General features: G+C 42.4%; 1 protein-coding gene across 1 annotated transcript in view; it reads right to left on the bottom strand.

Moving 5' to 3' along the window:
• kiaa0825 (KIAA0825 ortholog) overlaps positions 1-21,571 on the bottom strand; it is a 113,972-nt gene that overhangs the window by 84,056 nt on the left and 8,345 nt on the right. The window contains exons 3-9 of the mRNA XM_056377169.1: positions 18,514-18,682; positions 18,110-18,304; positions 17,721-17,906; positions 17,300-17,624; positions 7,294-7,461; positions 5,616-5,701; positions 5,160-5,417 (exon numbers count right to left, since the gene is read on the bottom strand). Of these exons, the coding sequence (XP_056233144.1) occupies positions 5,160-5,417; positions 5,616-5,701; positions 7,294-7,461; positions 17,300-17,624; positions 17,721-17,906; positions 18,110-18,304; positions 18,514-18,682 (1,387 nt within the window). The remainder of the gene's footprint in view (positions 1-5,159; positions 5,418-5,615; positions 5,702-7,293; positions 7,462-17,299; positions 17,625-17,720; positions 17,907-18,109; positions 18,305-18,513; positions 18,683-21,571) is intronic.

Below are 21,571 nucleotides of genomic sequence, written 5' to 3'. Positions count from 1 at the left end.
TATCTCTTTTATCCACATTTGTCCTGGAGATAGGCCTATAGGGACAGGGCTGCCTACACCTTTCCCTCTCTGGGAGACTGGGGCTAATCAAGGCGCTTTAAAATAGTTGAGTGTGTGTGCTTGCTGAGACACAGATAAGCAGTCTGGGTATCTTCTGGTATTTATTTAAAGCTGAAATCTTAATGTTTTTAATTAATATAATGATAGCATTGCATCAATCAACATGGTTGACATGATACTACATTTATTCATTCTTCTGCAAGTGAAACAATTTCACAAACATGGCACTAGATTTCTGTAGCAGTGTTTTTGTGTGTGTTTATGTGTGTGTGTGTGTGTGTGTGTGTGTGTGTGTGCACGCGCGTGCGTGCATGTTTGTGTGTGTGTTAGGATGGTGTGGTCCTGATGCATGCATATATTGTGTGTAATAGTTTAACATGTATTCTGCAGACAAAGCACCATGTACTGCAGAGAACAAGTTGCACACCAAGACACAGGAACACCTTGACCCCACTGTCTCCACTACCTCATGTGCTTCCTATTGACATCACATTGAGAACGATGAAAGATGATCGGCCAAGTGCCAAGGAGTCACACATGTGTGTGAGTTCAAATCCAAATTTATACACCTATACATGTGAGTTATGTGTCAGGCAGATTCTTAAAAAGCCTTTAAACAAAGCATATTCCCCATAATCCCTGGAGCTACCAACCCACATCACACGGAGGGGAAAAAAAAAATCACCTAAACTTGATGCCAGTTTAATCAATCAATCAATCAAAGCATGTACTACTTGTGTCTGGAGTCACACACTATTACTTGACTTACTGTAGGGCTGATTGGGAGGTTCGACATTCTGTCAGATCAGGGCTCCAGCATGTGTACACAATTGACAATCTCACAATCTCTTTACACAATATTCTCCAGAAAAGCTTCCAGTGTGGTTAAAAGGCCTGGGAACAATGACTGTTTGGACAACAGTCAATATCTGACTGCATGTAGTCATTAGGAGCTTAGCTTAGCGAGAGAGAGAGCAGAGGCAGACACAACACTCAGCAATACCTGGGTGAAGGAGAGACCCTGGAGAAGCATCTCATACACATTCAGTTTTGGCACGCATGCACGCGCCCACACACACACACACACACACACACACACACACACACACACACACACACCACACACACACACACACACACACACACGTACTGAGCAGACAGTCGTCCTCACACAAAAACAACTACACGCATGCGTCCACGTTGAAGTCAGACTGAAACCTTAACTAGCTAAGATCAAAGCCTGGAATCCCACCAGGACTATTGCAGCAAGGTGAAAGAGATTGTGTGAAGTTTTTAAGTGTTAGGGAGGCCTGTTTGTGTGTGCAGAATTTGGAGTAGACAGACAAGTGGAGAACTGAACACGCAGGTGAGGGGTTCAGTGAAGTCTGCATACAGAAAAGGCACCTCTGTTGCTATAATAGAGAGCTAGCATCAAGGTTAGAGGGGCCCACCCAAACAAGAAGAGTTCAATCCCTGATTCTGACAGGAGGGCAAGTTCCAGCTGTTGAACGCAGGGTACTTGGCATTCGGCACACATCTGACTGCCAATAAAAAAAAAAAAGTTCACTATCTAAAGTACTCTGATGGAAGAGCAGTATCATCACAGCCTGCATATGTATGGTAATACAGACAGTGAAGTGGGTTCACATGAAAAAAGTGAGGATTGAGGTATGAACATATGAATATAAATGTGTGAAATATTGATCCATCATAATGCCTTTGAACCGGCCATATTTCATGCTTACGTCTTGTATAGTAATTTGCTCTCTGCTCAAACACTAGGGCTACTGTCAAAAAAGGACAGGGGGGGAGGGGGAAAATATATATATAATATCTTACAGTCTCGTCTTGGATGTCTGTCTGGCTCCGTGTTATTGAATGCAAATGCATGCATGTATAACCTTTGGGCTGAAAGGCCCTCATCTTTGAAGCGTTGACCTACACATAAATACGATGTACAGGTCCTGAGCACAGACAAATTCTGACGCTCGTTAGCAATGAAAGCCACAACTACTGTCAGTGTGAAGGGCTGGGGGGGAGGGGGGGGGGGGGTGCAAAGATAAAAGTCTGTACAAGTGTGCAGCGCAGAGGTGAGTAGTGGATAGCAGAAGAGTTTGAGGGAGCTGGCTGGACGGGAAGTTTGCTGATTGTTCAACGATTGCAAAATTGGAAAGAAGAGTAAGAGAAGAGAAAGAAAAAAACAACATAGTGTCATTTTAAAAAGAAATCCCAAACACTGGGGATCCTTTGAAGACTTAGACACTAAGCCTGGTCTCACATCAGACACTGGTCTTCCTGCTGAGAAAAGTCCATTTCTGGTGTGTACTTCACCTCTCCCTGCCATTTCCCAGGACCTCTCCTCTCATGCCTTCTCTCACACTATCCCTTCCTTATCTTGCTCTCTACCCTAGCCTCTGTGTATATCTGTGTATATCATCTGTATACCCTATACTTTCGCCTATTCAACACCTTTCTCTACACACCATCTAGTCCTTATAATATCACCCTTACTGGTTCGTGGTTTCCTCCTGTCTCTCTTTTGTCCCCAGAGCCCTCCCCTCAAGTAATACTGATGACTCTTCCCAAGGCCCTTTCTGATCTAGAGTGTCAACTGTGTCAGGCCCAAATCATTTGGGCTTTCTATTATAGAGGGTGCTTTCCTTTGGGGCTACAAAAACCATTAATCTCCCTGGGTCTGGGTGATGTGTGTAGACCTGCATTGTTCAGCCAGGTGGATAAAGGAGGATGCATGTATGGTAAACCATGCTCATGCACAGGGTATATTAGGGCCAGACCACTAGAGTGTTTCTAAAAATTGATGCAATAGTCAGAATTTTAATTAAATTTGGTTCATGTTTTTTTCTTTGAATTTTCATTTGGAACTTGTAATCTAAAAGAAAGACAGAAAAATAAAGACAATGGGATTTGACTTTTGCTTGTTAACAAGCACGAGTCCTTGCACTGTATTAGAGTTTTCATATTTTTTTTCATATATAACTATTATTTCATTCAATATTGTATAAATATCTGTGGCACAAAACGAATTGAAGTAATGTAAAAACCTTAATCCTTGCTATCAGAGTTTTCATGTGGGATTTCGTGACATATAATGTATCTAACGACACAGACGACACACGTGATGATGATTCCAAAGATTATCTCACATCTACACCACCACTTTCATGTTTCATCGTTCTCAAGTGCTCGCCAGGCTGCAGACGCTATGTGCTTCCAGCTGTGCTAGTGGCCTTCTACAGAGCAGTGTGTCTTTCTCAAGCAAAGCATCTACTATCTGTGAGCACAGTGAAAAGAACTGCTTAAAAGTCAGTTTTATTTCAGCAGTTGCAGAAAGTCACAAGGTAATTCAGTGATAACAACATGAGAGAAATATAATGGGGAGGGGGCGCCTTAATTAAGTTAGCTCTGCTTCACACCATGGAGAAAAGAATAGAAATGGCAAAGTCCTATAATTAACCCAATGAAATAGATTAGTCACCTTACTCTAATTACTGGTCAGAATCAGATTATTTATGTTCATGGAAACACAACTTGATAAAGCTTCTAGTTTACCTGTCTAAACTGCTAACTACAGACTTGGAAATCCATCTTTAAAACATGTCTGCAAATCAGGAAGGGATAAATGAAAATGAAGGTAAGCTAGTGCTCTTTGCTGACAGAAAAAGGAAAACATGAAATCCTGTAACCCAGTGCTTTTGGCTGTGTGGACTTTTGTCTTTGCAACTGACTTTGTTACCATGTTGTAAGTTAACAAGCTTGCTAACTCTTGCTAACAAGAAATATGTCGGTTTTCTCAGTTTTTGTCTAGTTTTAGTCAGTGTACTTATAGCACATTTTAACGCTGCATTTTTTTTATTTTGGTAGTGAACCCTCCACTTTGTTACATCAGGATTACAGAGGTGCCTTTGAGAGGAAAACTAAAAGGATAGGTCAGATGTGTTTTCCGTTGTGTTTTTCTGCAGTGGCGGCCAGCCGGGAGAACCGGGTGATTTCGCGGTGGCCTGAGGCTGGTTTTGGCTTGTGCCCTGAACAGTCAACCAGCGATAACATATCAAGTAGGAATGAGTTGCCAGACCTCTTGCATCACCTCACCTGTGTATGATGCTATACCTCTCTGAACTGCTGCAGTGCGTGTCCACACTGCAGTGCTGCTACTGCCAGCCTTATCTTTCTACACTGTTTGCCTTTGACAATGGCTATCAATACTAATAATTATCCAATGCTGATGAGCGAGCAGGAAAGTGAAAAGTTCAGAAAGCAGTCACATGATTTTCGTTTAGAGCCATGAGAGAGAGAGAGAGAGAGAGAGAGAGAGAGAGAAAGAGAGCCGCTGCCCTTCACCTAATGTTCTTTTAACTAATTGACATAATTATAAATAAATGTGTGTGTGTGTGTATATATATATATATGTATATATATTCATATTTAAATATTTCTGCTATGACTGTATAGTACACATGTAGACTTTCTCCTTTAATAACATGTAATTGTGAAAATAAATAACTAAATAAATTAAAGTAAATAATAATAATAATTTGACTTTTTTTTTCATGTTTATTTGTCTGTCACAAATGTTTGCATTTTGTGATCTGGATAACTTTCCTCCCAGATGAACAATGGCCAAATTGCCAAATTTATAACTAGTCAGCACCTGTTACATCAACTTATAGCGTTAGCCTATAGAATTAGAGGTCTGATGGTTTGTGTGGGTGGCCTGGGTTGGAGTCAAATTCCCAGCCTGAATTATTATTTCAGTTTGCCCCTGTTTTCCTGTATAACTTCTGAGATGATCCAGTTTTCACACTGCTCACCGTGAAGCCATCGAACAGACATTGTGGATGTTGTAATTTAACTCATGTATTGCCTCTTGTCTAGAGTGCATTTGCGTGTTTGAAACTCACTATGAAGGAATTCTGACTCAATGTCATTAACAGAACTATAGTCTACTTAATGAAGACTCATAAATAAAACAGTTAAGACACCACTCTTAAGAAGCACTGGATAACTACACTCTAACTAACTGAAAGTGCTTAAAGCATGTCCTCAATCACATCTGTTCAATATTGAATAAAAGAGAGTACCTTGGCTATCATTTTGGGAGTCTCTCTCTCCGAGTACGTGTAGAAGGAGTCTTCTTTGAGATGTGTGGTGCTGGCAGCGACGGCGCTGTGTCCACTTGTGCAACACAGGATGACGGAGGTGTGTCCTGAACGATATAAGGCCTCTTCCTGCTGTAGACTCTTGGCACAAACATCATCCAGTACCACTTTAACACAATGCTCCATGTGAGGGACCAGTCCCCTAAATGCTGACCTCCAGTTAAACTCCAGAACCTGTGCCTGAAAAACAGGAGCCAACCGCCAATTAATATCTGAGTGCTGAAGAGAATATTTCACCTGTTCTACTTCACTGCTATAAATTGTCTTGCCTCTTTGTAATTATAGAAAAAGATAATAGGGCTTAATGACATTGAATAGTTGTAATAGATCAGAAACTTTCTTGCAGGGTCTTTCAAAGGAGCAATGCAAAAGACTCACCTCCGGTGTGTGGAGAAGTGTTTCTGCTGTGGATTTCTTGCAGTCCGTTGTCATGTCTGAATCCTCTCTACTCTTCTTCAAGATGCCTAATTGACCAATATATTTTTTTAAATGCAAACATCATGTAATACATCTTAAGAGACATTAAACAGTATCTGTGTCAGGTCAAGCTCTCAAATCATGTCAGTGAAATTTTACAAGAGACCTCTAATTATACAGAAGTTATCCCAGTTTGAAAAGGAAAAGCTATGTGGCGGGTATCTGTAGCATCTTTCAAATCTATGCATTATTTAGCATGACTATTTCCATATCACTGAATGATGTTATGTGTTAAAAGCCTGACTGAATGCCGAGTGCGGTAACATGAAAGCAGCTGTATGTAACTCAGAGCTAGATATGGGACACATTGCTCCCCTCTTCCCCCACTAGCCAAAATGAGACACAGTGACCAGAGTATAACTGCCTTAGAGGGAGCAGAAACAGGCAGTAAATGCTAATGGCGACTGCTTTGCGAGTCTAAAGTTGGGACTTAGATTTGATTTGAACCCAGATAGTATCAACTATATATGGGGTAATTCCATGAGGGGGGATTGTGTGGGGGAGGGTAGGGGGGTGATGTGAAGACAAGCATACAGGATGTTGGGTTGGGTTGCAATTAAAAAGCGTGAACATCAAGGCCGCAGTTTCCTAATCAGAAGGCGAAGTGTAAGACCCCAGGCGAGGCAATTTAGCCGAACAAGACCGCATGGAATGGAAGAAGGAGGAAGCAGCAAGCGCATCACTTTTTGACCTTTAAGCCCATCTGATGAATTTCTGGTAATTAAGCCGTTTGATTGCCTGGAATTAATGATTTGGATAACTGCCCTTTAAAGGCTGTTTACCTCTCTGTAAATTGAGCCTTTCTGCAAGTCTTGTTTTTGTAAATGTAACCTTTATGGAAATTACCCCATGCACCAAAAGCTTTCATTTAACATCTCTGCAGCAGCAGTTCAAAGGGGAGAGAGGAAAAGGATACTAAAGGCTTATATAACACCCAAGATAATTCCCGACTCAAATAACACATTTCTTCAGACACAACTCAGACGTCGCGCTAGAAAAAGTAACAATGTGTGTGTGTTTGTGTGTGTGTGTGTGTGTGTGTGTGTGTGTGTGTGTTTGTGGGGGTGTAACTTCACTGTTTATGCCTGGAGGAGTGGCACACATGCAGGGCTGTAGCCACAGTTTTTAGAAATTGTGAGGTCAAGATCCCTCCCCACTGTAACCTCAACATACTCACAGAACAAAGTCTGCAATTTTGTAATTACTGGAATTATTAACATTTTAATTATTCATTATCTGTTTGATAATTTTCTGCAAATTCTAACTCCTACTTGATGGTCTAAATGGTGTTTTAAAATCTGCTCCCCACTGTCATGTTAGCAGGGAAACACTGAATATATTTCAATATTTTTTTGGCCAAAAAATTGTGAATTTTAGGGACAGGCATATTGGATCAGCCTTTAAAGTCTCTGCTATTTTTACATTGTAAAATAGAAACTGCACCTCAGGTCACTAAGATTTCCCAAATTCACAGAAAAAACGCTGAGAGTATGACCTCAGCGACCTCAGTGGTAGCTACAGCCCTTATTACATGTCTAATATGTATACACGTGTGTATTTTGGAGGGATGGGGTCTTACCTTTTACACAGGGAGTGTCTCCTGTACAGTTAATGAAGGTCATGTTAGTGACCAGCTCCTTCACATTGCTCTCAAACCCCAGCAGAGTGCAGGCCAGCTGGGTTAACGCCCTCAACTGGTGGGAGGTCAGACTAAAGCTCCTGTTTTTTATGGGAAGCTCCATTGGTACTGTGAGGGGGGAGAAAAAAAAAACTGAATGTAAAAGAGGAAAGAGATAAAATAAACAGTGCATATGCTTGTGAATGTGTGACTGACAGAGAGATGGAGGAGGGAGAGCTGCACTACAGTTTACAGTTCAGTAAAGCAACAAACAGTTTCATGAAAATAGGTTTTCAACCCAACCTCCCAACCTACATGCACTCATCAGAAAACAACCCCATCCTGAAGTCTTGCCTCGCACGGCACCTCTTATAAATATCGACCCATTCATGTTTTCCCAATACACAGCATAAACAAAGAGACAGTGAAAAAATATGCAAAACTTTGCTCCCTGAGAAGTCACACATGCACATCCTTCTCTCTCGGCACAAAACTTTTCTCCCCGTAACCCGCCGATGACCCCCTCGGCAAATATGGATTTCCCATTTTGGAGGCTGCCAAAGCCATCACCCGGGGGATGTTCCGCATTAAGCTGGAGAATGGGCGGCTGGGAGATGCGTTGCCATACTTCCAGACACATGCACAAATACTTTTGTGTGTCCGCTTAAATGAGCTCCTCCACTGCAAAAGCATTTGGGAATGGATGAGCTCAGTATTAGCCTTGACTCTGAAAGCAGAGAGATGATTGAGCGTTGAGAAGGAAAGAAAGAAGAGGGGGGGGGCACTTTTCCAATAATTGTAACATTATTGCCTCTGGATCCTAATGTAATTTTGCCATATTGTTAAACAAAAACTGACAATATGACAACACACTGTCCCCAAGGAAGCTTGGTTTAATCATGCATGAGGCTTGGCTCGGTGTGTGTGCAGGCACTTGTGTATATTAACATGAGTGTTTATGAGTGAGAGTCGATGAGTTTTTGTGTGTTTGTGTTTGTCGAATGAGCACACACGTGTTTATGTGAATGTAATGCAGGGCATTATGAATAACTTCATTTGCAGAAGATACTTTTACACATATTCGCACATGTCAGTCTTGCAGGATAATTGCCACACTGCAACCAGACTGCGGTCACCGTAGAATATATTCTGACCTCAAGTTTGTTTGTGTTTACAAGTCCAAGTGTATACATGTATTTATGTGCAAGTGTGTGCACATATGCATTTGTGTGTATGTGTGTATGTAATTAAGCTGCATGGGTCTGCAGCTCAGCAGCTCCTCAGTAATGGGGTCCAGTGGGAATCTGTGCTAAAGAGACTACCTCATACTGCATGTTTACATGCGTGACCTGGCTGACACCCACATGCCAGCCTCTTTCTCTAGCTTACACATTCAAGCACGCACCACCAATCATGTCTATTTCTGAAGTCACCAGCAAATCAACAGAGCTTTCCGTGCCTAAACACAGGGGCAAACTAAAGCTGTCAACAACTTGAGAGTAAAAAAATCTCAACCGGATAAGACAGGGACACATTTCAGAGAGAGGCGCTGGAGTCTCTAAAAAGCTATCACTACAACCTTCTGTGGGGCATTCATCTGAGCATAGCAACTATTAACCAACACTTCATCTGGAGCATCAGCTTTTCCAGAGCATCATCTCTGTCTGTCTTTTTTTCTCACTATTCACTCTATTCATTCCCTCAACCTGTGACCCTATGACTGGTTCACTTGCTCACTAAGTCACACTCTAAGTAGTCGCACATGACCTTGATGCTTAGCAATGCCTCAGCCTCTCATCGAGCTCTGCCGCCCAGGCTATATAGGTATTTATAGTCGCCTCCCTAGCCAAATAGCCTTATAGCCATAGCAGTCTAGTACACAGCCATCTAAACCTCATTATACCTTTGTCACAACAGTGAGGCCAAATGGAGGCTCTCATAGCTGGTTGATGGAGAGGGTGTGCTTAAAAGCACCCAGGTGTGTCATATAGCGTAGAGCACAGCATGTCTCATGGACTAGAATGAGGAAGGGCACTAGGAGGCAGAAGAGTTCAACCAAAGGTCAGTGTACTGAGAATCAATAAGGGAGGGCTGGTGCTGAAAGCTGGGCAAAAATGATATGTTTATAAAAGAGCCCATATGACATTATAGTGTGAGGATGTTCTTATGAACAAAAAGAAAATCAATGATCAGTCATACTACTCTGATACTCATAAAGCAGTATGAGTCTTATCAGAAGCCCTCAAAGCAAAGAAACATATGTCAAGCAGTGTGCCATTCTAAATGTGTGAAATAGAAAACAGTGTGTGTGTGTGTGTGCGTGTGTTTGTGTGTGTGTGTTTGTGTGTGTTTGTGTGTGTGTGTGTGTGTGCGTGTGTGTGTCTGTGTGTGTGTGTGTGTGTGTGTGTGTGTGTGTGGTGAGGGGGGGCTTTATGTTTCATATGGAGCAGAAACATTGTAAAAAATGTCTGAAAATACCAAACTCTGCGGGTCTACAGTGGCCAGTTTCAGTTTGTAGCTTTTAACAATGACAACAATGTAACACAAAAGGAAAAAAACAAATAGAGCAGGTATTTTTGGCGAGCCATCAGTCTTCTCCTTGTCTGTCTCTCCTGTGGGTTCCACCATCAGCTCCACAGCACACTCTCTGTCTCACACACACACACACACACACACACTGCTCTTGACTGGCAGGGAACAGAGAGAGAGGGGAGAGAGGAGGAGATCTAGGGGAAGGGAAAGGGGTGGTGGTAAGGGATGAAAACATGAGGAAGAGAGGGAGGGAAAGAGAGGGAGGGGCGGGATAAGGGAATTCCCTTAGCAGTTGTTATTGATTCCGGTGTTTACGGGCGAATAGTTTAGTGCCGTTTACAAAACAGAACAGATGCAGCCAGTGAGCAAAAAGGTAAACAATTGCTGTGTGGCGGGCTGCCAAATCCCCAGTCTGATGTATTAAACTCACGGTGAAGAGCATTTCCCCTTTGGCTGCACTTATTGCCACTTCATTTCCTCTTCGCTCACATACACACTCTCTACTTTTTGCCACCTCTCCCTCTCTCTCCCTGTGTCTCTCTCTTTCTCTGTTGTTCCCTCGTTTATCTGAGGAAAAAAAGGAGAAGGGCGTAGGGCGCTTTTTGCCGTCTGGCTATTTCTTGTCTTTCTCTGACCCAGGAGGCCCAGTTCTTCCTAACAGAGCCATTAGTAGGGGGAATTGCATGTGTCTGACATGGCCGAAAACCAATTATTAGACACTTTCTACCAAATGATGCCCAAGTCTTTGGGGAATGGGCAATCATGCAATAATTTAGCCACTGATTTAATTTCTCTCCAGCACAGCATCTCTCCCCCTCTCATCCTCTGTCCCTCATTTTCCTCTCTTTCTCTCATTCTGTCTCTCTGTAGTGTAAATCAGACCATCAGAGGGGTGGTCTGCTTCTCTCTTACCACACTACCCGGCTGGCCTCCAGTATCTTATCATGTGATCACTATTTATGAAGAAGAGTTTTCTGTTTGTGCAGATTTGTGTGTTGTACAGCACCCTCTAGTTTGGTTTCATTAGATCCAGAGAGAAAAGGAAGAAATAATTTCAGAAGGTAAGCATTTTTAGCACATCTTACATATTAGAAATAAAATATGCTTTATGTATTGCATAAAATGCATAACACTAAATTAGACATATAATTAAAAAAAAAGTTGGTAAAAAGTCAAAAGTAATTTTTTATTAACATCCTGGAAGCTGCATTTTGGACAAGTTGTAGGTGCCTAAGAGCTTCTATGAGTAGGCCTAAAAAGACAATAATCTAACCAGCTGAAAGTAAAAGCATGGATCAGCTTTTTGAGATACTGTCTAGACATCAATCCTCAGACCCCATCTCAGATGATAAAAGAGTGATGTGATGTGACTGTTAAAATTTAGATTCTAATCCACAACAACACCCAAAATCTGACCTGATTCTAAGGATCCAAGGACTGAAACCACGTATTTCTGATTTGTTTTTATTTGTTGAAGTCAATCTGTTCATTAAATGCCTTCAAACTCTAGGTTGATGGGATCATAGTCAACAGGCTATGGAAAGCTATGAAGATTTGGATGTTATCTGCATAGTTATGTTAATTACTAAGCATTGGACTTCTATAAAATTGTTGGACTCATGATGGACAGATGGAAAAAAGTCAAAATGATATAGCAAAACCAGAAGAATAGCCTGTTTTGGAATAGTCTTCTTCCTTCTCAAAGCTGGTGCCTACATTACCCACGATGCAACTCATTCCACTGCTGACAGTTCTGTCAGATATTAGGATGTGTGCTCAAGCCACAAACCTCAAACTGAGAGGGGGGGCAAACTACAGAGGTTTGGTAGACACCACACACTCAGATTGTGTTCATTTTCAGACACAACCAATGCTGCCTCCAGTTCAGTTGTGAACGCGATATCTCAGTAACACATTTTTAACACATTTAACACATTTCTTCATATTTGGAACAAATGTCCGCTTGAATTTGAAATGACTGAAATAATTACATCTTGGTGGTCAAAGGTCAAAGGTCAAGGTCACGGTGACCCAACAAACCAAATTTGATATCTCAAGACCACCTTGAGGGAATTTATTTAGATTTAACACAAACATTGACTTGGACTCAAAGATGAACCTCTTAGAATTTAGTCGTCAGAGCTCAAAGGTCAAGGTCACTGTGACCTAGCAAAACACATCTTTGGCCATAACTCACAAATTCCTATAATTGTATCATTATAACACTTAACTTAAATGTCTACATGGATAAAATTAAGAGATGGGTTAGGGTTGTGCCATTCTAATGTTCTACAAAAACACTTTGTAACTCAGCAAGGGGAGATTGTGACCATATTTTCTGCAACTTGGCTGGTTGGCGGAGGCAAACAACTGTGAGGCGGTAATTGTAGTTTTCACATACGCAATGCAGGACTCCTCAAGATCTGTAAACAGGCTTTGGTGTGTAAAATCAGTGCCATTCCCCTTTGAACATAAGCACATGGATATTGAATAGGAGGGGGTTAAGTATTGACCCTTATGGGACTCCACATTACAAACATTAATAGGCCTGAGGTTAACCCAATTCAAAATAGTTCCTGAACTCCATAGTTCACGTAAACTGTGAAAGAAGAGCTGCTAAGGGCAAAGCAGCAGCAGTGAAAACAAAGCACCAATAGACAACTGGACATGACTCAACAACTCTCCTGCAAGTTTCTCCCACAGTGGCCATTGTGTGCTTTTCTTAGCCCACTGCTACAGATGTTAGCCACTATAGCCAGGCACTTAAATGTCAAATTGGGCTGGTCCATCCAAATCTTGTGTACGTGAATGCGTGTGTATTTGTGCACCACTTCATTCTTGTCATGGGGCTTTACTCCAAGTGTGTAATGCTATGGCTCTTGAGCACTTCTGTGTGTTTCTTTTTGTGCCTGTGTTTTTCTGTCTATCCATGCCTCCTTGTGTGTTCATCTCATAGGGTGTCAAGCAGGGTCGTGCAGGTGCCTTGGGGTACTTCTGTGCTTGTATGTGTGCGTATGTGGGTAGAAGGAGGCTATGAGCCACTGTGGACCGCCTGCCAGGCCTGTGACAGCTGGGGTCCTCTTCGTCAGTTGCGGCCCACTGCTCGCTCAGACAGCCTTATTATGGGAGGCCTCCTGCTGTGATTCCCCCAATACACACTCTGACACACGCATGCACACATACACACACACAAATGACCCAAGCCCCAGTCTCTTGTGGCTCTATCCCTGGGTGCTGTCCAACCAGTCCACAGCAGGGGCCACCTGCCCTTCACAGAAGGGGAAAGTAGCAATATTTGATATCTCAATTAAGTTGCCTTACCAAGAAGGAGGTGTAGTCGTGATGGTGGTGTTTTTGTTGTGACAGAGAATCAGGGCAAGCCTTCTTCTGCTCTATATTTGTTTTTCTGTCCTCCTCTGTGTCTGTCTTTGTTTTCGTCTCTCTTTGTGGTGAATATTGCAGTGACAGTAAGATAGGGGTTAAGATTTCTCTGGCTTCCCCCGCGTACTTGAACCAAGCAGCCTGGATGAAGAACACCGAGGAATGTATTGTCTTGATGGGAGCATTTCATTAAAACCCACTTGTTTAGTGCCCTTGTTCGCATTATTGTTTTCAAGCCCTCGGCGAATCACACTGACTCTTCATCACGAAGTGCTGGCTGCTCTCAATAAGCCAGCCATTTTTGTCTGTGCTTTCTCAATAGAAGGTGCCAGGAAAATGTTCATATCCTTGAGCTTTTCAAGAGTGATACACAAAAGCTATTGTGACCACTCAGAGGAAATGGGGAAAAAAATAAATGGCATGCATAATACACATTCTCAAGGGCCATGAAACATATTCTTTTCTGTGATTTCATTGGACCATGATTTAGAGAAAATGAACACTGACACGTACACACATGAACACAACCAGAGAGCAAAGACCCAGCTCTTCTCATTAAGATTAGTAAACAACCGCTTGCTTGTGTGGTAACTTTTTTAAACAAGGCCCTCTCAGCATCTACAAGGACAGGAAGAGAGCGGCATAAAAAAGAATCATCCATAAACTGGAAGCATCACGCCACATGTGCATACAGACACACACAAACCCTCCTACCTTGCACATAATTACATGGAAGCATGCGGGTGCACGTCCCTGGCTGACAGTGTGTATAAACTCAGGCAGAGATATGATCTAGTGAGGAGCTGCTCTTATTAAATATTAACAAACGCCATTCCCAAGTAGCCTCAATCCCCACAAGCACCTCCAATGCCAGTCAGAGCCTCAGCCTAGCTATCTCGCGTCACTACAGAACCTCTCTCCCCGCTGAATAGGCTGCTGTGCTTTCTCTGAGAAAGAGTTCAAAGAGCCAGAAAGGGCGAGGAGGGGAGGGGGGTTGCAGTGGGGGTGAATGTGCTTGCTATACATGTTCTAACTCAATCCTTTTTTATCTATAGGGAGCTGCCGACGTCGTCATATGGGGAAATTAGTGGAAGTGGAATTCAAATCAGTACTATCAGAATGGGGTTGTGAAGTGTTTGAACAGAATTTCACAACCTCGACATCACCCCTGTGGTCGATTGTTAGGGAATAAATTGTATGTGTGTATGCAATGAAGTTGAAATGAAAGCTTTTGATGTCCTACAAAAACACGGATCTCCTATGCATACACATGCAAATTACTGATGCCATATGGAAATCTAATGATGCATTTTTAAAAGGGAGGTATTAAATTACTCTTGATCACACAATTTTCTAAGTGAGCCGGCAATTAGTGCACACACCAGCATGGACTCAAAGACAAATGGGCAGACATGTGCACATGACACATGCTCAAAAGGTGATTGAAAACACACGTGTACGCATGCATATCCACCTACATAACCACTCAAACACACACAGGGCAAAAAAGAACAAACACACTAAAAATGTACCATAGCAAATGGCTTTGGCAGCGTTGGTGTTTCCGCACTGGTGTCAGGTGCATCTCTTCACACGGAATCATTCCAACTTTTCCTAAAGGTTATGCAAATTCTGGTCACTAGTAATTGTATTAACAGGAGAGATAACGAACTACGTTGCTGAGAGAAAAAGTGTGTAAATATCCCTGTGGATAAATTTTACCTAATGTAGCTTTACATGTAGGAAATCATAAAGTTGGAGAATTCGAATGATTGTTGAAAAGTATGAAAACTGTAAGTGGTGGCCTTTAACCTGTATCCCAGCATAACTCTAAAGAGCTAAGGGCACTGAAAAAAAATATAACACATGCACATATACACACATACAGTGACATGCAGACTTGGCCCACCCACTCCTCTGCAGACTCAGTGAGGTGTGTCAGTAAGGTTTAAAGCCTGTATTGTTCCCGACCAGCCAACCTGTCTAGCACACTCCCCAGTCCCACTGCTCACCCCATTACACTTGGAAAACTACAGGAAAATTGGAAAAAGACAAGAAAAGAAAAAGAGAGGGGAAGTGGACGCAGGAGAGATGGAGTAAAGGAAAAGGGGGGGTTAAGAAGAGGCTGAGCCCCTTCACATCTGTCTAGGTACAATGTCAGAGCCTACCTTTGAGTCGGTGGGGTTAAAAGAGGAGGCAGATCTTGCCGTGAACGCTGTTAAATGGTTCAGTGGTTTGACAGTGGCTGATGCTACAGACAGTGCTGCTCCCTTGGGAGCCTGCACAGTCTCCCCGGCATGGCTCTTATCAAAATATACCTACCGCCTGCCTCTACAGCAGAAATAAACAATAACACAGCAGGGAGGGAGGGAGAGATCTAAGAAGTCATTTGATGCTTATGAAAATAGAATCACTTTTTTTTTACCACTGTCATAATTGTCTTGACAATTATGGGCATGGCATATACTGTAGTATAGACAGTAAAGTGTGAAAGCAGATTATGCATTAATGTTCAAGCTTTGGCTCTTTAGGAGCCACGGGCGTTTGGGTGGTGGATATGTGGGTTCTTGAGCTTTTTGGGGGGGACTTAAAACATGAACAACACAAAAATGTAATCCCAGTTGTAGCCCTCAAAGCTGTGTTGCAGCTGATAGTCAAACACACACACGTACACACACAAACACACGCACACACGTAAAACCAGCACAGGCAAAACTGCTCCATTTTACCATCATTACACAGCACGGGTCCCCCGCTCCCTTTGGAGCCGTGTTCTGCCTCCGGTGCTACATTTGACGGTTTGTTGAGCGGCACGTAGGTGTGTAGCCTCCGCCGCGTTACGTGATCAAACAGCCCAACTGACGCATGGCCAATTATCCTGGCTGCCTCCTCTCATCTCACGTTTAAGGAGAGGGAAAGTAAAAACCAGAGAGGGAGATGGAAAGAGAGAGATGGAGGGAGGGAGGGAGAGAGGGGAGAAAGAGAAGCAAGGCTGGTGGTGTGTTTATCGAAGAATGGCAGATGTAAAAGCACTCTTCTCCCCGTTCCGCAGGGAAGCTGACATGTGCACCATTTTCGAAAAAGTAAACAATGGCTCACACACTTTACATTTTTTTTTTTTTTTTTTTTTACTGTGAATCTTTACCCTCAGCAAGCTGTAAATAGGCCAATATGAAACAAACAAAGAGAATATGGGAGGAATTAAGTATCAAAAGTGACACGGCGTGTGAAGGTCTGTGCTTCTCTGTAAAGTCTCTGTCTATAACATCACTGCATGTTCCATCACAGTGACACATTCTGCATTAGTGGCAAATATTAAAAGTGCTTCTTCATATTGTTTTTTCCCCTCAAATATCCATCCTACCGTGTAACAAGGTCGAGAGAATGTTTAACCTTGCCCTTACTCCTGCGCCAACTCTTTCTCAAGCCCCTGCTGCTCTTCCTACACAGTTGTAAGTAAAAGGAAAGTTAAACCTTATTTTAACATTTGTTGTTGTTGTTGTTGTTGTTGTTGTTGTTGTTGTTGTTGTTGTTGTTGTTGTTATGGAATTCCCAAAAAGAGAACAACATAGCTGTGGCTGTCAACACTAAAACCATTGGCCAGGATGTCACAGTATATGTTGCCTTAGTTTCCAGTTGAAGAAGTGAATTAACTTAAACACAATGTCGACAGACCTTGAATATGGCTTGGACATTTCTTGAGACCAGGGTCTTATAGATACAATATGTGGTAAATAGTGTTTAGAAGTAGTTTCAAAAGGAGCCTTGGCCCCTGGAAATGCTGCTCCTCTCTTTTTGTTGGTAAAAAGAAAAGTAAGGCAGATGGGAATGAGGGCAGTAAAAAGAAAGCAATTACAATGGGAACGGCAGTTACTGACAATCACTTACAGAGGCCTCGGCTCTGGCTCAGATCACTGCACACTACAGTTGGAAAGTCACAGAAAAGTAAAAATGGCACATCTAAATAAACTCTTAAGAACAAAAACAGAATAAGCAGAGGGTAATTAACTATGAGATTTAAAAAAAAAAAAAATATTTAAAAAGAACCACTTACCCACAGTTGCCCGGGACCTGGCTGAATATTTTTTGATCTTGCCGCTGAGTGAGGTGTTGTCCCTCAGGGCCATCTCACACTCTCTGTCCACCAGGGAGGCCAGTTCTCGGGCCACAGTGCTGAGGTAAGCTGCATTAAGGAAACCGAGGATGGTGTGCGGTTCTGCTAGTCTTGAGAGGACTTGTAGCTCCTCTGTGAGGGCCTGGGTCAGAGCTGGGATCACAAAGCGGAAACCCTGAGCCAGTCTGTCAAAGCCAGTCTCACCGCTTGGGCTGGAGCTCATGGTTGAGTGCAGAATAACCTGCACAGATTGACTTTTTACAGCCTGGATAAATAAAAACAAAACAATACATCAGTGTAAAATCACTGCTGATATGATGAAAATTTTTTTCATTATTGCATTTTCACTATTTTACCTCACCTGGTAATGTGTGAGCACCTCACTCTCAGGATAAAGAAAGAATAGCTGTTGCAGACAGTGGATCCGTTCCGGGATGGACAGAATGGAAATTTGGCTGTGTCCAGGACGCTCTGGGCTGCGGGAAGACAGCCGGTCCAGCAGGTGGCGACGCAGCTGGTGACGCACATCATCCCATGCCTCCTGGATCTTAAGGAAATAATAAAATGAAGAGTAAGTTCAAGAGTACACTGATGATCAACAACGCCCCATTTAGGAGGTATCAGAAATTCACTTCTTGTTCTAGTTAAATATATCTTCATTTCACTGCATTCAGCTGTTGAAGTAACAATTAACAGGAGAACAAATTAAACACAAGGAAACATTGAATAGATTCAAAATTGATGTATTACCTCTAATGAAGCATCATCTCTGACTGTATGTACCAAGTGGCTGGAGGAGGCAGTCAGTTGAGGATGAAGAGAGGAAGATGAGGGAGAAGAAGAAGGGGTGCAAGGAAAACAGACACCACACTGGGCAGACAGATTAAGCAGTAGCTGAAGTGTCACCTCCTCTTTCTCCTGTTCTTCAGATCGCAGGTACTGTTGCTGAATGGAACAGAGGGATAAAGATAAGATAAAGATAAAGTTTAATTCACTGGGGGAAGAAGAAAAAGCCATAATATGAAGGGTTCTCATACAAAAGTTAGGATGAAAATATTTTGAAGTCCGTATACATTAACTTAGTACAGGGCTGTCTTCTGACAGATCTGTTATTATTATCATTACCACCAGTTATTAACATTGCAATGTATTACCAAAGCTCTAAAGAAGTCCATGAGCTCTTGATGTCCTGTGGTGACAGGCCTGACATTGTTGTGCATTCTGAGGCTGAACCACTGCAGGCACTCTGAAGGGCTCGGCGGACGTTCCCCTGCCCGGGAGTCTCCCATTTTGCTCTGGATCTCCTTTAGCTGCTGTTCAATGCTGAGAGAAACGGAGATGCGATGTGTAAGTCTGAGAGCTGAGAGCTATAAAACAGTCTGCATGACCGGGCTCAGAGTGAAAGACAAAATAACTCAGCAAAAATAAATGTTGAGGTGAGGAGGTGAGTGGGAAAACACCACCCGAACAGCCCACTTTCAATTTCAATTTCAACCGAAAGGAGTAAAATGCAGAATGCGGAAAGAGGTAGTCCATCTGATATTCTGCATGCCATGTTTACCAGCACGCAGCCAACATGTTCCTGTTAATCTAAACTCCTCCCTTACCCAGTCGTGACTGAACAAAGTGTTTGACTGTCAAGATCTGCTGGGCCGGTGAGGAGACTGAGTGTTTGGAGATTAAGAGCACCCCCAGTCATTCGAACCCACCCAGATGAAGACACTGCTACACACCGGAACAATACAGAAAACAAGTCACGTTACAATCCCACAAACACATATACACCATATTGAAGATACACATGGACCTACACAGCACATCACATTTAGCTTTCCCTCACTCCCATTCAGTGTCTGCACCGTGAGAAGACAGATACTGAAGCATCAACAGTAATGAACACAGACATCGATATATCAGAGTGTGAGTGTGTGCTAAGCATCTGGTGTGAAGTGGCGTCGGCAGGCATCTGAGACACACGCTTCGTGCCATTTCACGTCTTACTCTTCCCCTTGACACACACATATACACACACGCACGCACGCACGCACGCACACACACACACACACACACACACACACACAGACACACACAGACCCGTAACACAAACACAGCTCTTTTGATTTTAACAGACTGCATCAGCTATTCCGTTTCCCCTTTAATATGACAGATTAGAAATGACATCTTTGGGCTCGACATGTTTAGTCATTTCCATGCAAATCAATGCATATATATATTTATCCATGTAAGACAGTGGGAGCTTGTGTGTGTGTGTGTGTGTGTGTGTGTGTGTGTGTGTGTGTGTGTGTGTGTGTGTGGGCCCAGATACCTGCATAATTAAACATGTTATGGTGTTGTGAATGCTGCTATTGTGTTCATGTGTGACTGTGTTCATAAGGTGTGTATGTGCACAAAGGCTCATACATGAATGTATGTGTTAGAAAAAAATGTCAGTGACTGACAGCTTGAACCTCATCATATTACTTTTTGATGGCATTTCAAACAAAATAAAGCAATGTAATCTATCGCAACAAATAATCAGTCGATAATGAAAATATTAATTAGTTGCAGTTACATCTCTGTCTCCCAAGCGTGTGTGTGTATATGTGTGTGTGAATGTGTGTATGTGTGTTAGTGTACATGGTGCTAAGCCAAAGTGCCTTTTCCCCATCACACATCCCTTCTCATCCCCTACCGCAGGTCTATAAACCGCCTCCTGCCTGCTTCTGGGCCATGAACGCATCCAGATGTCTTACAATGGCAACACATTAAATAACCGTTCAATCTGACACACTTTCGTTTCAGTAGGGAAAAACGCAAGGGGATAAAATGTTATAGACTGTTACAAACCACTATCCCCTAGATTGAACACTGCCTAATGCTATCGTTCTCCCTCTTTAACTATCTTCCTCCCGCTCTCTTTTCTTCTTCTTCTTTAGGCCAAATGATGCATCTCACACCAACTTGCTGACTGACAGAAACCCGGATTATAAAGTGGGTGTGTTGGAGTGATTTGTGCCAGTCAATACTAACCTTCATTAAAGTAGGCATTTATCATGTTTTTCACCTTACCCTGTGTGAGTATGTGTTTGTGTGTGTGTGTGTGTGTGTGTGTGTGTGTGTGTGTGTTTCTATATTGCTGTACGTGTTCATGCTTTTTCTTGTATGAACATTGTAAAGGAAAGATATTACATTAATGTGTGACAGATTGTGTGAGCGCAGAAGCTCTTACTTGCACAAAGCTCACTAGCTGTAAAACACAGCTTCAGCAAGGGCTGAGTAAAGCCAGCGTGCTTCAGGATTGCTGATGGCACTATGTGTAAAATTAATAGACACCACTTTAAACAACACAAAGGACTGTTCCGATGCTGGTTTGTTAGTGTGACCTCTGACTTTGCTTTCCCTAAGGAAAATATAGTAATGACTTTCTGAGAAGAAGTAGTTACAGCACATTCAAAATAACAACATTTTCCCTTCCCTTTTTTAAATTCATTCAGGATGAGCAAAATATAAAAAGAAAAACATTTAAGAATACATGCAGACATAATACATGTTCTAAATTCAATTTTTAGCATAGATTCTTGTCATATGCCATGTCTCGCAATGAAACCTCGCTGTAGAATAAATGGCAGCACAGAGCACTGTATGTGTGTTTATAGTACATCATAAACATGGATGTTCATTCTGGGCTCTACCCCAGGACTTCACATAGACAGCAGGTTTCAAATGGGCTCCCATCTGTGGCTCACTTTTCACTGACTCTGTAGTTCATTAAAAATACAAACCGTAGGTAGACTAAACTAGCCGAGGTGAGATTAAACTGCAGCTTCATAAGACATAGAGCATGTGAGCCCAGGACTCGGTGAGGTGTTAGTGCAGTCTCTGGAACTCAATTGTGCCATATGGGGACACAGCAGAAATAGACTGAAACACAGGTGAGGCTGTAGACAAAGACAGAAAGGAGAATGGCTTTTAAGCTTCATACTCATTCCACTCCCAATCATCTCAACCTTGCCTTCACTCAACAAAACAATGTACTCTAATGGCTACAGCAACAGCACTTGCTTCAGATATATTTTCTAGCCTTGCCTCACCCCCTCCCAGACCCCTTTCTTTCATTCTTTTTTTCCTCAAAACTCTTACTTTCCTAATTTCCTTTTCTTTACTCTCGCCTTTCAATTACCCCTCCTTAGGGCCTTGTGCTGTAAGTTATAA

This window comes from Seriola aureovittata, chromosome 5, assembly GCF_021018895.1.
Source record: "Seriola aureovittata isolate HTS-2021-v1 ecotype China chromosome 5, ASM2101889v1, whole genome shotgun sequence".
In the NCBI taxonomy this organism is placed as follows: Eukaryota; Metazoa; Chordata; class Actinopteri; order Carangiformes; family Carangidae; genus Seriola; species Seriola aureovittata.
This window is presented reverse-complemented; position numbering and strand designations above follow the sequence as displayed.